This window comes from Crotalus tigris, unplaced genomic scaffold (genome assembly GCF_016545835.1).
Source record: "Crotalus tigris isolate CLP2741 ecotype Arizona unplaced genomic scaffold, ASM1654583v1 scf7180000024473.799607, whole genome shotgun sequence".
Taxonomy (NCBI): domain Eukaryota; kingdom Metazoa; phylum Chordata; class Lepidosauria; order Squamata; family Viperidae; genus Crotalus; species Crotalus tigris.
The window spans coordinates 737254-756352 of record NW_024100644.1 but is presented as its reverse complement, the minus strand read 5'-3'; the positions used below and the strand labels follow the sequence as shown (position 1 = coordinate 756352).

The 19099-nt window shown below is 39.4% G+C and overlaps 1 protein-coding gene and 5 gene segments (V, D, J or C); all 6 read right to left on the bottom strand.

The window, feature by feature from the left end:
* Positions 1-4767: 4767 nt before the first annotated feature.
* Positions 4768-5395, bottom strand: LOC120303660. The segment is given in 2 exon segments: positions 4768-5078; positions 5193-5395. Coding segments are annotated over 2 exon segments (360 nt in total).
* A 1383-nt stretch (positions 5396-6778) lies between these two features.
* Positions 6779-7278, bottom strand: LOC120303659. The segment is given in 2 exon segments: positions 6779-7089; positions 7204-7278. Coding segments are annotated over 2 exon segments (360 nt in total).
* Positions 7279-8783: 1505 nt separating this feature from the next.
* LOC120303658 lies at positions 8784-9411 on the bottom strand. The segment is given in 2 exon segments: positions 8784-9094; positions 9209-9411. Coding segments are annotated over 2 exon segments (360 nt in total).
* A 1384-nt stretch (positions 9412-10795) lies between these two features.
* Positions 10796-11294, bottom strand: LOC120303657. The segment is given in 2 exon segments: positions 10796-11106; positions 11221-11294. Coding segments are annotated over 2 exon segments (360 nt in total).
* A 1453-nt stretch (positions 11295-12747) lies between these two features.
* On the bottom strand, positions 12748-15448 carry LOC120303656 (M1-specific T cell receptor beta chain-like). Its single transcript, XM_039333346.1, has 5 exons — positions 15377-15448; positions 14961-15262; positions 14600-14711; positions 13349-13696; positions 12748-12779 (listed from the first exon to the last, which is right to left on the bottom strand). The coding sequence occupies exons 1-5, from the start codon at positions 15423-15425 to the stop codon at positions 12748-12750; spliced, it is 843 nt and encodes a 280-aa protein (XP_039189280.1). The 5' UTR covers positions 15426-15448.
* Positions 15449-16336: 888 nt separating this feature from the next.
* LOC120303655 lies at positions 16337-16859 on the bottom strand. The segment is given in 2 exon segments: positions 16337-16647; positions 16762-16859. Coding segments are annotated over 2 exon segments (360 nt in total).
* Positions 16860-19099: the final 2240 nt, after the last annotated feature.

Below are 19099 nucleotides of genomic sequence, written 5' to 3'. Positions count from 1 at the left end.
AACTGGGAGTACTCATTATCTCCAAATTTGTGATGCATCCCTAAACCTATTAGATCTATTATGTAACCAACGTTACCCTTTCCATGTGAATATAAGCAAAGGTGCCACACATCAATGATCTGATCCTTTCTTTTATAGATTGGTCCCATCCTGCATAGGTCCCATCCTATAGAATGCCTTCATGACCACATCTACCAAGCATTAAGAAATAATCAGAGAGAATGAAGCCATGCAGGTAAACTGGCCCTATGGCATGTAGAGATGTATAGCTGACAACCAGCACTGTGAAGTGGGATTTCAGACAACTCATAGATTAGAAGTTTTATAACACCCAAACTGTCTATCCATCCACATTCTCGACTGATGCAGATTAGAAATCATCTGCCAAAGCAGTCCCAGGCAGAGTACTTTACAGTAATCCAACTTCAGATGGCTATGGAAATGGTCCTGCGGGAAAAGAGAAAGAGCCACTACCAGGATAACAGTGGGAGAAAAAAAACCTGAGTTTGGGTCAGAAAGAAAGATGGGGCAAGCACATTGAGGCTTGAAAGGCACTACTACCATGTCTTCATAATAACATCCATATTGCTCTATATGGCTTTGGTTTCCAAGTCTGGTCTAGCTTGAAGGTCTGACAACAACTGGAAGCTGATGGAGTCACTTGATCCTGAAATGAAAACAGTTTGCAAAGAAGAAACAATGCAAATGTAAATGCAAAGATGACTTTGACAGAATTACACAAAAAGGGAGCCAAAACATATTTTGAGGACCAGAATTGCCAGATAATATTAAGAGACAATTCAGACAACTACCCTGCGGATTGATTGAGGTATAAGAATGATGGGAAGTACAGCAGAATCCGATTTGCAAGATTGTGCTATTTTAGCTGACTCTTTCCTTTGCAATCCTAAAAAAGAGCTAGAATTCACACTGCCTGCCTTTAGTTTATACTTTGTTGGGTCTAGCAGATATTCTCAAAATAGAACTTGATTTGAGAAAAACAGCAGGACATGAAATTCCATACAATTCAAAACACCTAATGGAGAATTTGGCCTTTCATGGAAGAAATCCCAGGAATCTTTCTGAACTGAATCCCTGAAGAGGGAAGGGAAGACATTTTCAGGTGTCATCTGGCCCTGGCAGAAGAAGAACCTGAAACCACAGCAAAATATTTAGAAACAAATAAGTGAAAGATATTCAACCACAATAAATATGGAGTAATAATATCTTTGGGAGTATAATTGTTTCGCCTTTTTGTTTCATCTCTTTTCTGCCTGGGTGATTTTGTTTCAGATGATTCACAACTCATGTGAATCCCTCACGAGACATTTCACTTGTTATTTAAAGAAAGGTTTTTGCTTGAGATCCCTTAAGATCTATTTCACTGTGTCTCTTGCACAGTAATAGACAGCCGTGTCCTCAGCTTTTAGGTTGTTCATTTGCAGATAGAAGTTGGAACTGTCCTTGGAGGCAGTAAATCGTCCTTGGATTGTTGGCGAATAAGCATTGCTACTAGATGAATAATAGTAAACAATCCATTCCAGCCCTTGGCCAGGTTTCTGTCTGATCCAATACATAGTGTAGCTGTTAACATCGAATCCAGTGACAGCGCAAGTCAGTTTATGGGCTTCTCCGGGTTTCTTCAGCACTGGATCTGACTGGGTCAGGACTACCTGGGAGAGGACTCCTAATGAGAAAAGACAACACACAATTGGGTAACAGTTAGAAAGTAAGAGCCATAATTAAGATATGAAATTTCCTTTAGTGCTGGAAAAAGCTTAGTATGGACCAAATTAGAGACCTTTGGAGAAGGCAGCCAGCATAATGAGACTCAAAAAGTAGGGTGTCATTGTGGAGAAATTTAGAGGGATGACTTTTGCACCTTGAGGTAGCCTGAAGAAGGATAATGAGTGTTTAAATAGGAAGTGAAAGTCATCTTGGTTTTGCATAAATTCTGCTGAGACCTGTATAAATATGAGATGAAGTCCAGGAGTGTATAGAAATCTAGTAGACTAATTTTTTTTTCACAAAGAAGATGGAGTGTATCTGAATGCAGGCAGTCCCCAACCTTTGACCACAATTTGGACCATAATTTTGGTAGTAAGTCAATGCTGTCATAAGTAGAAGCATCCGCTTGACTGGAAACAATTCAAACAACATTTGGTCACTTAGAAGTGGTAGTCAGTGAAACCAAGATTTCAGATGTTTTATATTGCCCAAACTTCCCATCCTCTCCATTCTGGCAGCTGTGAACTATAGAGAGCTATAGTTCACAGCTGCCTGTCTCTTTTTTATATTGGTTATGTCCACTTTATCTTTTCAAAGTATAACTTGACTTGGGAAAACAGCAGGAGAGGAAATCCCATACCAGTCAAAACATTTAATGACAAAAATGGGTTCTCATGGAAGAAATCCCAGGGATCCTTCTGAAATGAATCCTTGAAGAGGGAAACAGCAGACTTGGAGATGTCTTCTGGCAAAGATAGAAAAAGAAAGAACAAAGAAGAAAAGAAGAAGAGGAGGAGGAGGGCACCAGAGCAAATTTGTTAGAAATCAATAAGTGAAAGATGTTCAGCCACATTAAATATGGAGTAATATTATCTTTTGGGCTATTTTTGTTTTGCCTTTTCATTTCCATCTCTTCTTGGCTTGGCTGATTCTGTTCCAGATGATAGAGAACTCATTTTGTGGTTCTCTGGTGCCGCCTCTGGAGACATTTCAGTAATTAAAGGAAAGGTTTTTGCAGGAGATCCCTTAAGATCTATTTCACTGTGTCTCTTGCACAGTAATAGACAGCTGTGTCCTCAGCTTTTAGGTTGTTCATTTGCAGATAGAAGTTGGAACTGTCTTTGGAGGCAGTAAATCGTCCTTGGATTGTTGGCGAATAATAGTTGCTACTAGATGAGAGATGATATACAAGCGATTCCAGTCCTTGGCCAGGTTTCTGTCTGATCCAACTCATCCAGTAGCTGTTAACATTGAATCCTGTGACAGCGCAAGTTAGTTTATGGGCTTCTCCGGGTTTCTTCAGCACTGGATCTGACTGGGTCAGAACTCCCTGGGAGAGGCCTCCTAATGAGAAAAGACAACACACAATTGGGTAACAGTTAGAAAGTAAGAGCTATAATTAAGATATGAAATTTCCCTTAGTGCTGGAAAAAGCTTAATATGGACCAAATTACAGACCTTTGGAGAAGGCAGCCAGCATAATGAGACTCAAGAAGTAGGGTGTCATTGTGGAGAAATTTAGAGGGATGACTTTTGCACCTTGAGGTAGCCTGAAGAAGGATAATGAGTGTTTAAATAGGAAGTGAAAGTCATCTTGGTTTTGCATAAAATTTGCTGAGACCTGTATAAATTTGAGATGAAGTCCAGGACTGTTTAGAAATCTAGTAGACTATTTTTTTTTCACAAAAAAGGTGGAGTGTATCTGAATGCAGGCAGTCCTCACCTTTTGACCATAATTTGGACCATAATTTTGGTAGTAAGTCAATGCTGTCGTAAGTAGAAGTATCTGCTTGACTGGAAAGAATTCAAACAACATTTGGTCACTTAGAAGTGGTAGTCAGAGATCAGATGTTTTATATTGCCCAAACTTCCCATCCCTCTCCATTCTGGAGCAATTCAGATTAGAAATTCAAGGGCTGTCCCAGGCAGAGTACTATACAGTAATCCAACTGCAGAGGGTGAAGGAAATGGTCTTGAAGGGTAGGAAGAGGAGCTACTAACAGGATAAGAATCAGAGAAAAGAAACCTTAGTCTGGGTTCAGAAGTGTCACCTGAGAAAACATCTCAGGCAAACCCATCCCCTCCATCTCACAAAGCTAAAAGGAGGGTGGGGCAAAAGCTTTAGGATTTGAAAGACACTATTGCTATATCCTTCTAACAAAACCAATATTGTTCTACATGGCTTTGGTTTCCTAATCTGTCTAACTTGGAGGTCTGAGAACAACTGGATACGGATGGAGTCACTTAATCCAAAAATAAGGTAAATTTGTAAAGAAGAGGCAATGAAAATATCAGTGCAAATGTCACTTTGATAGAATTAGACAAAACCTGTCACAATGGGAAATGGAGCTGAAAGGTATTTTGAGGATCAGGATTGATCATCAAATATTCAGAAAACAATTCAGAGAAGTACCCCCCTGTTTCCCTAGGGTGTAAGGAGGATGAGAAGTATAGCAGGATCATTTTGGGAAGATTCTGCTATTTCAGTTTTTTTGTTTGTTTGTTTGCTTCTTTGTTTTGTTTTTACATTGAGAAAAGAGAGCTATAATTCACAGCTGCCTGGCTCTTCTTTATATTGGTTATGTCACTGTATCTTTTCAAAATATATCTTGACTTGGGAAAACAGCAGGAGACGAAATCCCATACCAGTCGAAACATTTAATGACAAATATGGCTTCTCATGGAAGAAATGCTAGGAATGCTTCTGAAATGAATCCTTGAAGAGGAAAACAGCAGACTTGGAGATGTCTTCTAGCAAAGATAGAAAAAGAAAGAAGAAAGAAGAAAAGAAGAAGAGGAGGAGGAGAGCACCAGAGCCAATTTGTTAGAAATCAATAAGTGAAAGATGTTCAGCCACATTAACTATGGAGTAATATTATCTTTTGGGCTATTTTTGTTTTGCCTTTTCATTTCCATCTATTCTTGGCTTGGCTGATTCTGTTTCAGATGGTAGACAACTCATTCTGTGGTTCTCTGGTGCCGCCTCTGGAGACATTTCAGTAATTAAAGGAAAGGTTTTTGCAGGAGATCCCTTAAGATCTATTTCACTGTGTCTCTTGCACAGTAATAGACAGCCGTGTCCTCAGCTTTTAGGTTGTTCATTTGCAGATAGAAGTTGGAACTGTCTTTGGAGGCAGTAAATCGTCCTTGGATTGTTGGTGAATAAGCATTGCTACTAGATGAATAATAGTAAACAATCCATTCCAGTCCTTGGTCAGGTTTCTGTCTGATCCAATACATATTGTAGTTGTTAACATCGAATCCAGTGACAGCGCAAGTCAGTTTATGGGCTTCTCCGGGTTTCTTCAGCACTGGATCTGACTGGGTCAGGACTACCTGGGAGAGGCCTCCTAATGAGAAAAGACAACACACAATTGGGTAACAGTTAGAAAGTAAGAGCCACAATTAAGATATGAAATTTCCTTTAGTGCTGGAAAAAGCTTAGTATGGACCAAATTATAGACCTTTGGAGAAGGCAGCCAGCATAATGAGACTCAAAAAGTAGGGTGTCATTGTGGAGAAATTTAGAGGGATGACTTTGCACCTTGAGGTAGCCTGAAGAAGGATAATGAGTGTTTAAATAGGAAGTGAAAGTCATCTTGGTTTTGCATAAATTCTTCTGAGACCTGTATAAATATGAGATGAAGTCCAGGAGTGTACAGAAATCTAGTAGACTATTTTTTTTCCACAAAGAAAATGGAGTGTATCTGAATGCAGGCAGTCCTCACCTTTTGACCACAATTTTGACCATAATTTTGGTAGTAAGTCAATACTGTAGAAGCATCTGCTTGACTGGAAAGAATTCAAACAACATTTGGTCACTTAGAAGTGGTAGTCAGAGATCAGATGTTTTATATTGCCCAAACTTCCCATCCCTCTCCAATCTGGAGCAATTCAGATTAGAAATCAACTTCAAGGGCTGTCCCAGGCAGAGTACTATACAGTAATCCAACTGCAGAGGGTGAAGGAAATGGTCTTGAATTTTAGGAAGAGGAGCTACAAACAGGATAAGAGTCAGAGAAAAGAACCTGAGTCTAGTTCCAGAAGTGTCACCTGAGAAAACATCTCAGGCAAACCCACCCCTCTCCATCTCACAAAGCTAAAAGGAGGGTGGGGCAAAAGCATTGGGATTTGAAAGACACTATTGCTATATCCTTCTAACAAAACCAATATTGTTCTACATGACTTTGGTTTCCTAATCTGTCTAACTTGGAGGTCTGAGAACAACTGGATACGGATGGAGTCACTTAATCCAAAAATAAGGTAAATTTGCAAAGAAGAGGCAATGAAAATATCAGTGCAAAGCTCACTTTGATAGAATTAGACAAAACCTGTCACAATGGGAAATGGAGCTGAAAGGTATTTTGAGGATCAGGATTGATCATCAAATATTCAGAAAACAATTCAGACAAGCACCCCCCTGTTTCCCTGGGGTGTAAGGAGGATGAGAAGTATAGCAGGATCAGACTGGAAAGATTTTGCTATTTCAGTTTTTTTGGTTTGTTTGTTTGTTGGTTGGTTGGTTTTTATATTGAGAAAAGAGAGCTATAATTCACAGCTACCTGGCTCTTCTTTATATTGGTTATGTCCACTGTATCTTTTCAAAATATATCTTGACTTGGGAAAACAGCAGGAGAGGAAATCCCATACCAATCAAAACATTTAATGACAAATATGGCTTCTCATGGAAGAAATGCCAGGAATCCTTCTGAAATGAATCCTTGAAGAGGGAAACAGCAGACATGGAGATGTCTTCTGGCAAAGATAGAAAAAGAAAGAAGAAAGAAGAAAGAAGAAAAGAAGAAGAGGAGGAGGAGGACACCAGAGCAAATTTGTTAGAAATCAATAAGTGAAAGATGTTCAGCCACATTAAATATGGAGTAATATTATCTTTTGGGCTATTTTTGTTTTGCCTTTTCATTTCCATCTCTTCTTGGCTTGGGTGATTCTCTTCCAGATGGTAGACAACTCATTTTGTGGTTCTCTGGTGCCGCCTCTGGAGACATTTCAGTAATTAAAGGAAAGGTTTTTGCATGAGATCCCTTAAGATCTATTTCACTGTGTCTCCTGCACAGTAATAGACAGCCGTGTCCTCAGCTTTTAGGTTGTTCATTTGCAGATAGAAGTTGGGACTGTCCTTGGAGGCAGTAAATCGTCCTTGGATTGTTGGCGAATAAGCATTGTCACTAGATGAATAATAGTAAACAATCCATTCCAGTCCTTGGCCAGGTTTCTGTCTGATCCAATACATATTGTAGCTGTTAACATCGAATCCAGTGACAGCGCAAGTCAGTTTATGGGCTTCTCCGGGTTTCTTCAGCACTGGATCTGACTGGGTCAGGACTACCTGGGAGAGGCCTCCTAATGAGAAAAGACAACACACAATTGGGTAACAGTTAAAAAGTAAGAGCCGTAATTAAGATATGAAATTTCCTTTAGTGCTGGAAAAAGCTTAATATGGACCAAATTATAGACCTTTGGAGAAGGCAGCCAGCATAATGAGACTCAAGAAGTAGGGTGTCATTGTGGAGAAATTTAGAGGGATGACCTTTGCACCTTGAGGCACCTGAAGAAGGATAATGAGTGTTTAAATAGGAAATGAAAGTCATCTTGGTTTTGCATAAAATTTGCTGAGACCTGTATAAATATGAGATGAAGTCCAGGAGTGTATAGAAATCTAGTAGACTATTTTTTTTTCACAAAAAAGATGGAGTGTATCTGAATGCAGGCAGTCCTCATCTTTTGACCACAATTTGGACCATAATTTTGGTAGTAAGTCAATGCTGTCATAAGTAGAAGCATCTGCTTGACTGGAAACAATTCAAACAACATTTGGTCACTTAGAAGTGGTAGTCAGAGATCAGATGTTTTATATTGCCCAAACTTCCCATCCCTCTCCATTCTGGAGCAATTCAGATTAGAAATTCAAGGGCTGTCCCAGGCAGAGTACTATACAGTAATCCAACTGCAGAGGGTGAAGGAAATGGTCTTGAAGGGTAGGAAGAGGAGCTACTAACAGGATAAGAATCAGAGAAAAGAAACCTTAGTCTGGGTTCAGAAGTGTCACCTGAGAAAACATCTCAGGCAAACCCATCCCCTCCATCTCACAAAGCTAAAAGGAGGGTGGGGCAAAAGCTTTAGGATTTGAAAGACACTATTGCTATATCCTTCTAACAAAACCAATATTGTTCTACATGGCTTTGGTTTCCTAATCTGTCTAACTTGGAGGTCTGAGAACAACTGGATACGGATGGAGTCACTTAATCCAAAAATAAGGTAAATTTGTAAAGAAGAGGCAATGAAAATATCAGTGCAAATGTCACTTTGATAGAATTAGACAAAACCTGTCACAATGGGAAATGGAGCTGAAAGGTATTTTGAGGATCAGGATTGATCATCAAATATTCAGAAAACAATTCAGAGAAGTACCCCCCTGTTTCCCTAGGGTGTAAGGAGGATGAGAAGTACAGCAGGATCATTTTGGGAAGATTCTGCTATTTCAGTTTTTTTGTTTGTTTGTTTGCTTCTTTGTTTTGTTTTTACATTGAGAAAAGAGAGCTATAATTCACAGCTGCCTGGCTCTTCTTTATATTGGTTATGTCACTGTATCTTTTCAAAATATATCTTGACTTGGGAAAACAGCAGGAGACGAAATCCCATACCAGTCGAAACATTTAATGACAAATATGGCTTCTCATGGAAGAAATGCTAGGAATGCTTCTGAAATGAATCCTTGAAGAGGAAAACAGCAGACTTGGAGATGTCTTCTAGCAAAGATAGAAAAAGAAAGAAGAAAGAAGAAAAGAAGAAGAGGAGGAGGAGAGCACCAGAGCCAATTTGTTAGAAATCAATAAGTGAAAGATGTTCAGCCACATTAACTATGGAGTAATATTATCTTTTGGGCTATTTTTGTTTTGCCTTTTCATTTCCATCTATTCTTGGCTTGGCTGATTCTGTTTCAGATGGTAGACAACTCATTCTGTGGTTCTCTGGTGCCGCCTCTGGAGACATTTCAGTAATTAAAGGAAAGGTTTTTGCAGGAGATCCCTTAAGATCTATTTCACTGTGTCTCTTGCACAGTAATAGACAGCCGTGTCCTCAGCTTTTAGGTTGTTCATTTGCAGATAGAAGTTGGAACTGTCTTTGGAGGCAGTAAATCGTCCTTGGATTGTTGGTGAATAAGCATTGCTACTAGATGAATAATAGTAAACAATCCATTCCAGTCCTTGGTCAGGTTTCTGTCTGATCCAATACATATTGTAGTTGTTAACATCGAATCCAGTGACAGCGCAAGTCAGTTTATGGGCTTCTCCGGGTTTCTTCAGCACTGGATCTGACTGGGTCAGGACTACCTGGGAGAGGCCTCCTAATGAGAAAAGACAACACACAATTGGGTAACAGTTAGAAAGTAAGAGCCACAATTAAGATATGAAATTTCCTTTAGTGCTGGAAAAAGCTTAGTATGGACCAAATTATAGACCTTTGGAGAAGGCAGCCAGCATAATGAGACTCAAAAAGTAGGGTGTCATTGTGGAGAAATTTAGAGGGATGACTTTGCACCTTGAGGTAGCCTGAAGAAGGATAATGAGTGTTTAAATAGGAAGTGAAAGTCATCTTGGTTTTGCATAAATTCTTCTGAGACCTGTATAAATATGAGATGAAGTCCAGGAGTGTACAGAAATCTAGTAGACTATTTTTTTTCCACAAAGAAAATGGAGTGTATCTGAATGCAGGCAGTCCTCACCTTTTGACCACAATTTTGACCATAATTTTGGTAGTAAGTCAATACTGTAGAAGCATCTGCTTGACTGGAAAGAATTCAAACAACTTTTTGTCACTTAGAAGTAGTAGTCAGTGCAACCAAGATTTTAGATGTTTTATATTGCCCAAACTTCCCATCCCTCTCCAATCTGGAGCAATTCAGATTAGAAATCAACTTCAAGGGCTGTCCCAGGCAGAGTACTATACAGTAATCCAACTGCAGAGGGTGAAGGAAATGGTCTTGAATTTTAGGAAGAGGAGCTACTAACAGGATAAGAGTCAGAGAAAAGAACCTGAGTCTAGTTCCAGAAGTGTTACCTGAGAAAACATCTCAGGCAAACCCACCCCTCTCCATCTCACAAAGCTAAAAGGAGGGTGGGGCAAAAGCATTGGGATTTGAAAGACACTATTGCTATATCCTTCTAACAAAACCAATATTGTTCTACATGACTTTGGTTTCCTAATCTGTCTAACTTGGAGGTCTGAGAACAACTGGATACGGATGGAGTCACTTAATCCAAAAATAAGGTAAATTTGCAAAGAAGAGGCAATGAAAATATCAGTGCAAAGCTCACTTTGATAGAATTAGACAAAACCTGTCACAATGGGAAATGGAGCTGAAAGGTATTTTGAGGATCAGGATCGGTCATCAAATATTCAGACAAGTACCCCCCTCCCCCCATTTCCCTGGGGTGTAAGGAGGATGAGAAGTATAGCAGGATCAGACTGGAAAGATTTTGCTATTTCAGATTTTTTGGTTTGTTTGTTTGTTTGGTTGGTTGGTTGGTTTTTATATTGAGAAAAGAGAGCTATAGTTCACAGCTGCCTGTCTCTTCTTTATATTGGTTATGTCCACTGTATGTTTTCAAAGTATAACTTGACTTGGGAAAACAGCAGGAGACGAAATCCCATACCAGTCAAAACATTTAATGACAAATATGGCTTCTCATGGAAGAAATGCCAGGGATCCTTCTGAAATGAATCCTCGAAGAGGGAAACAGCAGACTTGGAGATATCATCTGGCAAAGGAAGAAAAAAAAGAAGAAAGAAGAAAAGAAGAAGAGGAGGAGGTGGACACCAGAGCAAATTTGTTAGAAATCAGTAAGTGAAAGATGTTCAGCCACATTAAATATGGAGTAATATTATCTTTTGGGCTATTTTTGTTTTGCCTTTTCATTTCCATCTCTTCTTGGCTTGGCTGATTCTGTTCCAGATGGTAGACAACTCATTCTGTGGTTCTCTGGTGCCGCCTCTGGAGACATTTCAGTAATTAAAGGAAAGGTTTTTGTAGGAGATCCCTTAAGATCTATTTCACTGTGTCTCTTGCACAGTAATAGACAGCCGTGTCCTCAGCTTTTAGGTTGTTCATTTGCAGATAGAAGTTGGAACTGTCTTTGGAGGCAGTAAACCGTCCTTGGATTGTTGGTGAATAATAGTTGCTACTAGATGAGAGATAATATACAAGCCATTCCAGTCCTTGGCCAGGTTTCTGTCTGATCCAACCCATGTAATAGCTATTAACATTGAACCCAGTGACAGTGCAAGTCAATTTATGGGCTTCTCCGGGTTTCTTCAGCACTGGATCTGACTGGGTCAAGACTATCTGGGAGAGGCCACCTAATGAGAAAAGACAAAGCACAATTGGGTAATGGTTAGAAAGTAAGATCCACAGTTAATATATGACATTTCCTTGAGTTCTAGAAAAAACTTTACATGGACCAAAGTACAAACCTTTGGGGAAGATAATCAGCATGATAAGAATTAAAAAGTGGGAAGTCATTGTGAAGAAGTTTAGAGAGATGAGTTTTGAGATGAGCCTGAAGAAGGTGACTGTGAGTTTAAATAGGAAGTGAAAGTCATGTTGGCTTTGCATAAATCTTTTCGGGACCTGTATAAATATGAGATGATGTCCAGAAATGTATTGAAATTTACTGCAGAATATTTTTCACAAGGAGTGTATCTGGTTACAAGCAGTCCTTGAGGTAGGACAATTTGGCCAGAATTTTGGCTATAAATTATTGCTGTCATAAGTAGAAGCAACCACATGACTGGACACATTTTCAACCATTATTTTTCATGTTTGGTAACATTAGCTCTTTTAGGTCTTAAGCAAATCCATTGTTTCAAAAGGGCATTTTTTTCCCCTGACACTTGCAAAAAAAGTCAGAGATCGGCAAAAAAATTGCAAACGTTTGTGTGACTGCCATATGTTGCAATTGGCTCTAAATACAAGGTAGATTCCAAGTACCTGAAATGTGGTTATATGACCTCAAGAAAAGAGGGGGGCAATTTGATATTATGTGATGGCTGGAAGTGCTTTATGTGCTTTAAAAATTCTTTCTAAAGTTGTCATAACTTTGAATGGACAATAAACAACTACCTACTTGCATAATTGGTATTTGATATTTAATTTCCCTTTTGCTGCTAGTGTGATATATTTTGTAGCATTCCCTTTCTTTAGGTTCAGATTTATGCAGATCAATGCCGATTTTATGAATGAGAAAGCATTTCCAGGTAAAATGTAATATTGCAACAATTGGGAGATATAGTCACGTGTAGCATCCGTAAAATTTCACAAACCAACAAACCAAAAACTTCCAGTTTTACGCGGTAGTGATAAGTCGCAGGGTTGCAGATTCTCTGCACTCCCGCAGCTAATTTCTCCCTGCCTGAGGACCCTAAGTGGGTCTAAGTTGCCCTGGAGAGGCGACAAAGATAGAAGGGTGCTCCAGCAATTCTGGAATGGCGGCGGCTGTTTTGTTTGACTTGGGGAAAGCCTTCTAACCTGACAGAAGAAAGGCTGGCCATATTGCATCGACCAGCCCAAGCTACTAGCAACTGAAGTCCAAAAGCACTAACCAGCACAACTGTGAACAGTGTGCTTGAAACCGAGTGAGGAATTTGATCTTCTCTTTTCTATTCTACATTTAATTTCCTGAAAAAGATCCCCAAGAAGCACATTAATAGACAGCTGTAATAACTGTTAATATTAAATCCAGTCACAGAGCAAGCCAATTTATGGGATTCTCCTGGTTTCTTCAGCACTGGATCTGACTGGGTCAGGACTACCTAGGAGAGACCACCTAATAAAAAAACACCCAGCAAAATTAGATAACGGTTAGAAAGTAAGACCCATAGTTAAGATATGAAATTTCCTTTACTGCTAGAAAAAGCTTAGAATGGACGAAATTACAGACCTTTGGAGAAGGTCAGCCAGCATAATAAGACTCAAGAAGTAGGGTGTCATTGTGGAGAAATTTAGAGGGATGACTTTTGCACCTTGAGGTAGCCTGAATTAGGCGAATGAGTGTTTAAATAAGAAGTGAAAGTCATCTTGGTTTTGCATAAAATTTGCTGAGACTTGTATAAATATGAGATGAATTCCAGGAGTGTATAGAAATCTAGTAGACTATTTTTTTTTTACAAAGAAGATGGAGTGTATCTGAATGCAGACAGTCCTCAACCTTAGATGCTTTGTACAATTCCAATGATGGCCATTCAGTGTCCTCCCATCTATTTCAGAAGAAAGACAAAAACAATAAAAGTGGTGATGGTAAGGGAGATCAGTAACGCTTTAATAACTAAAGCATCTAATGATCTTCTTCCAGAACATCGATATCATATTTCTCCCTCTGTCTCTCTATCTATCTATCTATCTATCTATCTATCTATCTATCTATCTATCTATCTATCTATCTATCTATCTATCTATCTATCTATCTATCTATCTATCTCTGTCTCTGTCTCTTTGTCTCTCTGTATCTCTTTGTCTCCTCCTCCTCCTGCTCCTCCTCCTCTCTCCCCCTCTCCATCTGCTTGGCATTACACTTTATGAAAACAATTTTCTCTTTTTTTGTACAGAGTCCAAATAGAGGTTGTTTCAATGTGTATTCTCGGGCACAGAAATACACAGATGAGTCTGCAGCTAAGACTGAATTCAGTTGGAGGGAGAACTCGTTCCTGGACTGATCTGCAGAAATGGTGGCACAACCTTTTACAGAGTTTCCATACCACTTGCCTCCATTATTGACATTTATGGATGCAAGCCATTCGAGACCTTTCCCAGATGGTTGCCTGACCCAATGCCAAGCATAAGATGAAGAAGTAGCAATGGAGAAACCTGTGACTTTACAAACTAGGTTGAGTTGACTTCCAGGTCTCACCAATCCTGGACCAGGTCCTACAAGCTGAATCTCTGAGAAGACCCCTTGAAAAAAAGAGAAAGGATTGCAAATAGTGAACAACATCACCGACCAACATCACCTTTGCAGCCAGATCTACCGAGCATTAAGAAATAATCAGAGAGAATGAAGCCATGCAGGTAAACTGGCCCTATGGCATGTAGAGATGTACAGCTGACAACCAGCACTGTGAAGTGGGATTTCAGACAACTCATAGATTAGAAGTTTTATAACACCCAAACTGTCTATCCATCCACATTCTCGACTGATGCAGATTAGAAATCATCTGCCAAAGCAGTCCCAGGCAGAGTACTTTACAGTAATCCAACTGCAGATGGCTATGGAAATGGTCCTGCGGGAAAAGAGAAAGAGCCACTACCAGGATAACAGTGGGAGAAAAGAAACCTGAGTTTGGGTCAGAAAGAAAGATGGGGCAAGCACATTGAGGCTTGAAAGGCACTACTACCATGTCTTCATAATAACATCCATATTGCTCTATATGGCTTTGGTTTCCAAGTCTGGTCTAGCTTGAAGGTCTGACAACAACTGGAAGCTGATGGAGTCACTTGATCCTGAAATGAAAACAGTTTGCAAAGAAGAAACAATGCAAATGTAAATGCAAAGATGACTTTGACAGAATTACACAAAAAGGGAGCCAAAACATATTTTGAGGACCAGAATTGCCAGATAATATTAAGAGACAATTCAGACAACTACCCTGCGGATTGATTGAGGTATAAGAATGATGGGAAGTACAGCAGAATCCGATTTGCAAGATTGTGCTATTTTAGCTGACTCTTTCCTTTGCAATCCTAAAAAAGAGCTAGAATTCACACTGCCTGCCTTTAGTTTATACTTTGTTGGGTCTAGCAGATATTCTCAAAATAGAAATTGATTTGAGAAAAACAGCAGGACATGAAATTCCATACAATTCAAAACACCTAATGGAGAATTTGGCCTTTCATGGAAGAAATCCCAGGAATCTTTCTGAACTGAATCCCTGAAGAGGGAAGGGAAGACATTTTCAGGTGTCATCTGGCCCTGGCAGAAGAAGAACCTGAAACCACAGCAAAATATTTAGAAACAAATAAGTGAAAGATATTCAACCACAATAAATATGGAGTAATAATATCTTTGGGAGTATAATTGTTTCGCCTTTTTGTTTCATCTCTTTTCTGCCTGGGTGATTTTGTTTCAGATGATTCACAACTCATGTGAATCCCTCACGAGACATTTCACTTGTTATTTAAAGAAAGGTTTTTGCTTGAGATCCCTTAAGATCTATTTCACTGTGTCTCTTGCACAGTAATAGACAGCCGTGTCCTCAGCTTTTAGGTTGTTCATTTGCAGATAGAAGTTGGAACTGTCCTTGGAGGCAGTAAATCGTCCTTGGATTGTTGGCGAATAAGCATTGCTACTAGATGAATAATAGTAAACAATCCATTCCAGCCCTTGGCCAGGTTTCTGTCTGATCCAATACATAGTGTAGCTGTTAACATCGAATCCAGTGACAGCGCAAGTCAGTTTATGGGCTTCTCCGGGTTTCTTCAGCACTGGATCTGACTGGGTCAGGACTACCTGGGAGAGGACTCCTAATGAGAAAAGACAACACACAATTGGGTAACAGTTAGAAAGTAAGAGCCATAATTAAGATATGAAATTTCCTTTAGTGCTGGAAAAAGCTTAGTATGGACCAAATTAGAGACCTTTGGAGAAGGCAGCCAGCATAATGAGACTCAAAAAGTAGGGTGTCATTGTGGAGAAATTTAGAGGGATGACTTTTGCACCTTGAGGTAGCCTGAAGAAGGATAATGAGTGTTTAAATAGGAAGTGAAAGTCATCTTGGTTTTGCATAAATTCTGCTGAGACCTGTATAAATATGAGATGAAGTCCAGGAGTGTATAGAAATCTAGTAGACTAATTTTTTTTTCACAAAGAAGATGGAGTGTATCTGAATGCAGGCAGTCCCCAACCTTTGACCACAATTTGGACCATAATTTTGGTAGTAAGTCAATGCTGTCATAAGTAGAAGCATCCGCTTGACTGGAAACAATTCAAACAACATTTGGTCACTTAGAAGTGGTAGTCAGTGAAACCAAGATTTCAGATGTTTTATATTGCCCAAACTTCCCATCCTCTCCATTCTGGCAGCTGTGAACTATAGAGAGCTATAGTTCACAGCTGCCTGTCTCTTTTTTATATTGGTTATGTCCACTTTATCTTTTCAAAGTATAACTTGACTTGGGAAAACAGCAGGAGAGGAAATCCCATACCAGTCAAAACATTTAATGACAAAAATGGGTTCTCATGGAAGAAATCCCAGGGATCCTTCTGAAATGAATCCTTGAAGAGGGAAACAGCAGACTTGGAGATGTCTTCTGGCAAAGATAGAAAAAGAAAGAACAAAGAAGAAAAGAAGAAGAGGAGGAGGAGGGCACCAGAGCAAATTTGTTAGAAATCAATAAGTGAAAGATGTTCAGCCACATTAAATATGGAGTAATATTATCTTTTGGGCTATTTTTGTTTTGCCTTTTCATTTCCATCTCTTCTTGGCTTGGCTGATTCTGTTCCAGATGATAGAGAACTCATTTTGTGGTTCTCTGGTGCCGCCTCTGGAGACATTTCAGTAATTAAAGGAAAGGTTTTTGCAGGAGATCCCTTAAGATCTATTTCACTGTGTCTCTTGCACAGTAATAGACAGCTGTGTCCTCAGCTTTTAGGTTGTTCATTTGCAGATAGAAGTTGGAACTGTCTTTGGAGGCAGTAAATCGTCCTTGGATTGTTGGCGAATAATAGTTGCTACTAGATGAGAGATGATATACAAGCGATTCCAGTCCTTGGCCAGGTTTCTGTCTGATCCAACTCATCCAGTAGCTGTTAACATTGAATCCTGTGACAGCGCAAGTTAGTTTATGGGCTTCTCCGGGTTTCTTCAGCACTGGATCTGACTGGGTCAGAACTCCCTGGGAGAGGCCTCCTAATGAGAAAAGACAACACACAATTGGGTAACAGTTAGAAAGTAAGAGCTATAATTAAGATATGAAATTTCCCTTAGTGCTGGAAAAAGCTTAATATGGACCAAATTACAGACCTTTGGAGAAGGCAGCCAGCATAATGAGACTCAAGAAGTAGGGTGTCATTGTGGAGAAATTTAGAGGGATGACTTTTGCACCTTGAGGTAGCCTGAAGAAGGATAATGAGTGTTTAAATAGGAAGTGAAAGTCATCTTGGTTTTGCATAAAATTTGCTGAGACCTGTATAAATTTGAGATGAAGTCCAGGACTGTTTAGAAATCTAGTAGAATATTTTTTTTTCACAAAAAAGGTGGAGTGTATCTGAATGCAGGCAGTCCTCACCTTTTGACCATAATTTGGACCATAATTTTGGTAGTAAGTCAATGCTGTCGTAAGTAGAAGTATCTGCTTGACTGGAAAGAATTCAAACAACATTTGGTCACTTAGAAGTGGTAGTCGGAGATCAGATGTTTTATATTGCCCAAACTTCCCATCCCTCTCCATTCTGGAGCAATTCAGATTAGAAATTCAAGGGCTGTCCCAGGCAGAGTACTATACAGTAATCCAACTGCAGAGGGTGAAGGAAATGGTCTTGAATGGTAGGAAGAGGAGCTACTAACAGGATAAGAATCAGAGAAAAGAAACCTGAGTCTGGTTCCAGAAGTGTCACCTGAGAAAACATCTCAGGCAAACCCACCCCCCTCCATCGCACAAAGCTAAAAGGAGGGTGGGGCAAAAGCTTTGGGATTTGAAAGACACTATTGCTATATCCTTCTAACAAAACCAGTATTGTTCTACATGGCTTTGGTTTCCTAATCTGTCTAACTTGGAGGTCTGAGAACAACTGGATACTGATGCAGTCACTTAATCTAAAAATGAGGAAAATTTGCAAAGAAGAAGCAATGAAAGTATCAATACAAATGTCACTTTGATAGAATTAGACAAAACCTGTCACAATGGGAAATGGAGCTGAAAGGTATTTTGAGGATCAGGATTGATCATCAAATATTCAGAAAACAATTCAGACAAGTACCCCCTCCGTTTCCCTAGGGTGTAAGGAGGATGAGAAGTATAGCAGGATCAGACTGGGAAGATTTTGCTATTTCAGTTTTTTGGGTTTGTTTGTTTGTTTTGGTTGGTTTTTATATTGAGAAAAGAGAGCTATAGTTCACAGCTGCCTGGCTCTTCTTTATATTGGTTATGTCCACTGTATCTTTTCAAAATATAACCTGACTTAGGAAAACAGCAGGAAAGGAAATCCCATACCAGTCAAAACATTTAATGACAAATATGGCTTCTCATGGAAGAAATGCCAGGAATCCTTCTGAAATGAATCCTTGAAGAGGGAAACAGCAGACATGGAGATGTCATCTGGTGAAGGAAGAAAAAGAAAGAACAAAGAAAAAAAGAAGAGGAGGAGGAGGACACCAGAGCCAATTTGTTACAAATCAATAAGTGAAAGATGTTCAGCCACATTAAATATGGAGTAATATTATCTTTTGGGCTATTTTTGTTTTGCCTTTTCATTTCCATCTCTTCTTAGCTTGGATAATTCTGTTCCAGATGGTAGACAACTCATTTTGTGGTTCTCTGGTGCCACCTCTGGAGACATTTCAGTAATTAAAGGAAAGGTTTTTGCAGGAGATCCCTTAAGATCTATTTCACTGTGTCTCTTGCACAGTAATAGACAGCCGTGTCCTCAGCTTTTAGGTTGTTCATTTGCAGATAGAGGTTGGAACTGTCTTTGGAGGCAGTAAATCGTCCTTGGATTGTTGGCGAATAAGCATTGTCACTAGATGAATAATAGTAAACAATCCATTCCAATCCTTGGCCAGGTTTCTGTCTGATCCAATACATATTGTAGCTGTTAACATTGAATCCAGTGGCAGCACAAGTCAGTTTATTGGCTTCTCCGGGTTTCTTCAGCACTGGATCTGACTGGGTCAGGACTACCTGGGAGAAGCCTCCTAATGAGAAAAGACAACACACAATTGGATATCAGTTAGAAAGTAAGAGCGATAATTAAGACATGAAATTTCCTTGACTGCTAGAAAAAGATTAGTATGGACCAAATTACAGACCTTTGGAGAAGGCAGCCAGCATGATGAGAGTTAAGAAATGGGGTGTCATTGTGTAGTGGTTTGGAGGGATGTGTTTTGAAATGAGACTGAAGAAGGTGACTGTCAGTTTAAATAGAAAGTGAAAGTCTTGTTGACTTTGCATAAATTTTGCCAGGACCTGTATAAATATGAGATGAAGTCCAGAAGTGAATTCTAATCTAGTAGGCAATACATACATACATATATTCATGCATACACACACACACACACACACACACACACACACACACACACAAGGATAATGATGGGATAAAAGGATTTATCCATTTCTTATGAATGCCCATTCCTTAGGTAT

What these genes read in the sequence shown, in the direction of transcription:
- LOC120303656 (XM_039333346.1), bottom strand. Translation starts at nt 15,425, where the DNA reads ATGACACCCTACTTTTTGAGTCTCATTATGCTGGCTGCCTTCTCCAAA. An exon ending in ATTACTGTGCAAGAGACACA is followed by an intron (nt 14,712 to 14,960) that starts GTGAAATAGATC and finishes TTCTTCTGCCAG; the next exon opens with GGCCAGATGACACCTGAAAA. An exon ending in TCCATTAGGTGTTTTGAATT is followed by an intron (nt 13,697 to 14,599) that starts GTATGGAATTTC and finishes CTTTTTTTCAAG; the next exon opens with GGGTCTTCTCAGAGATTCAG.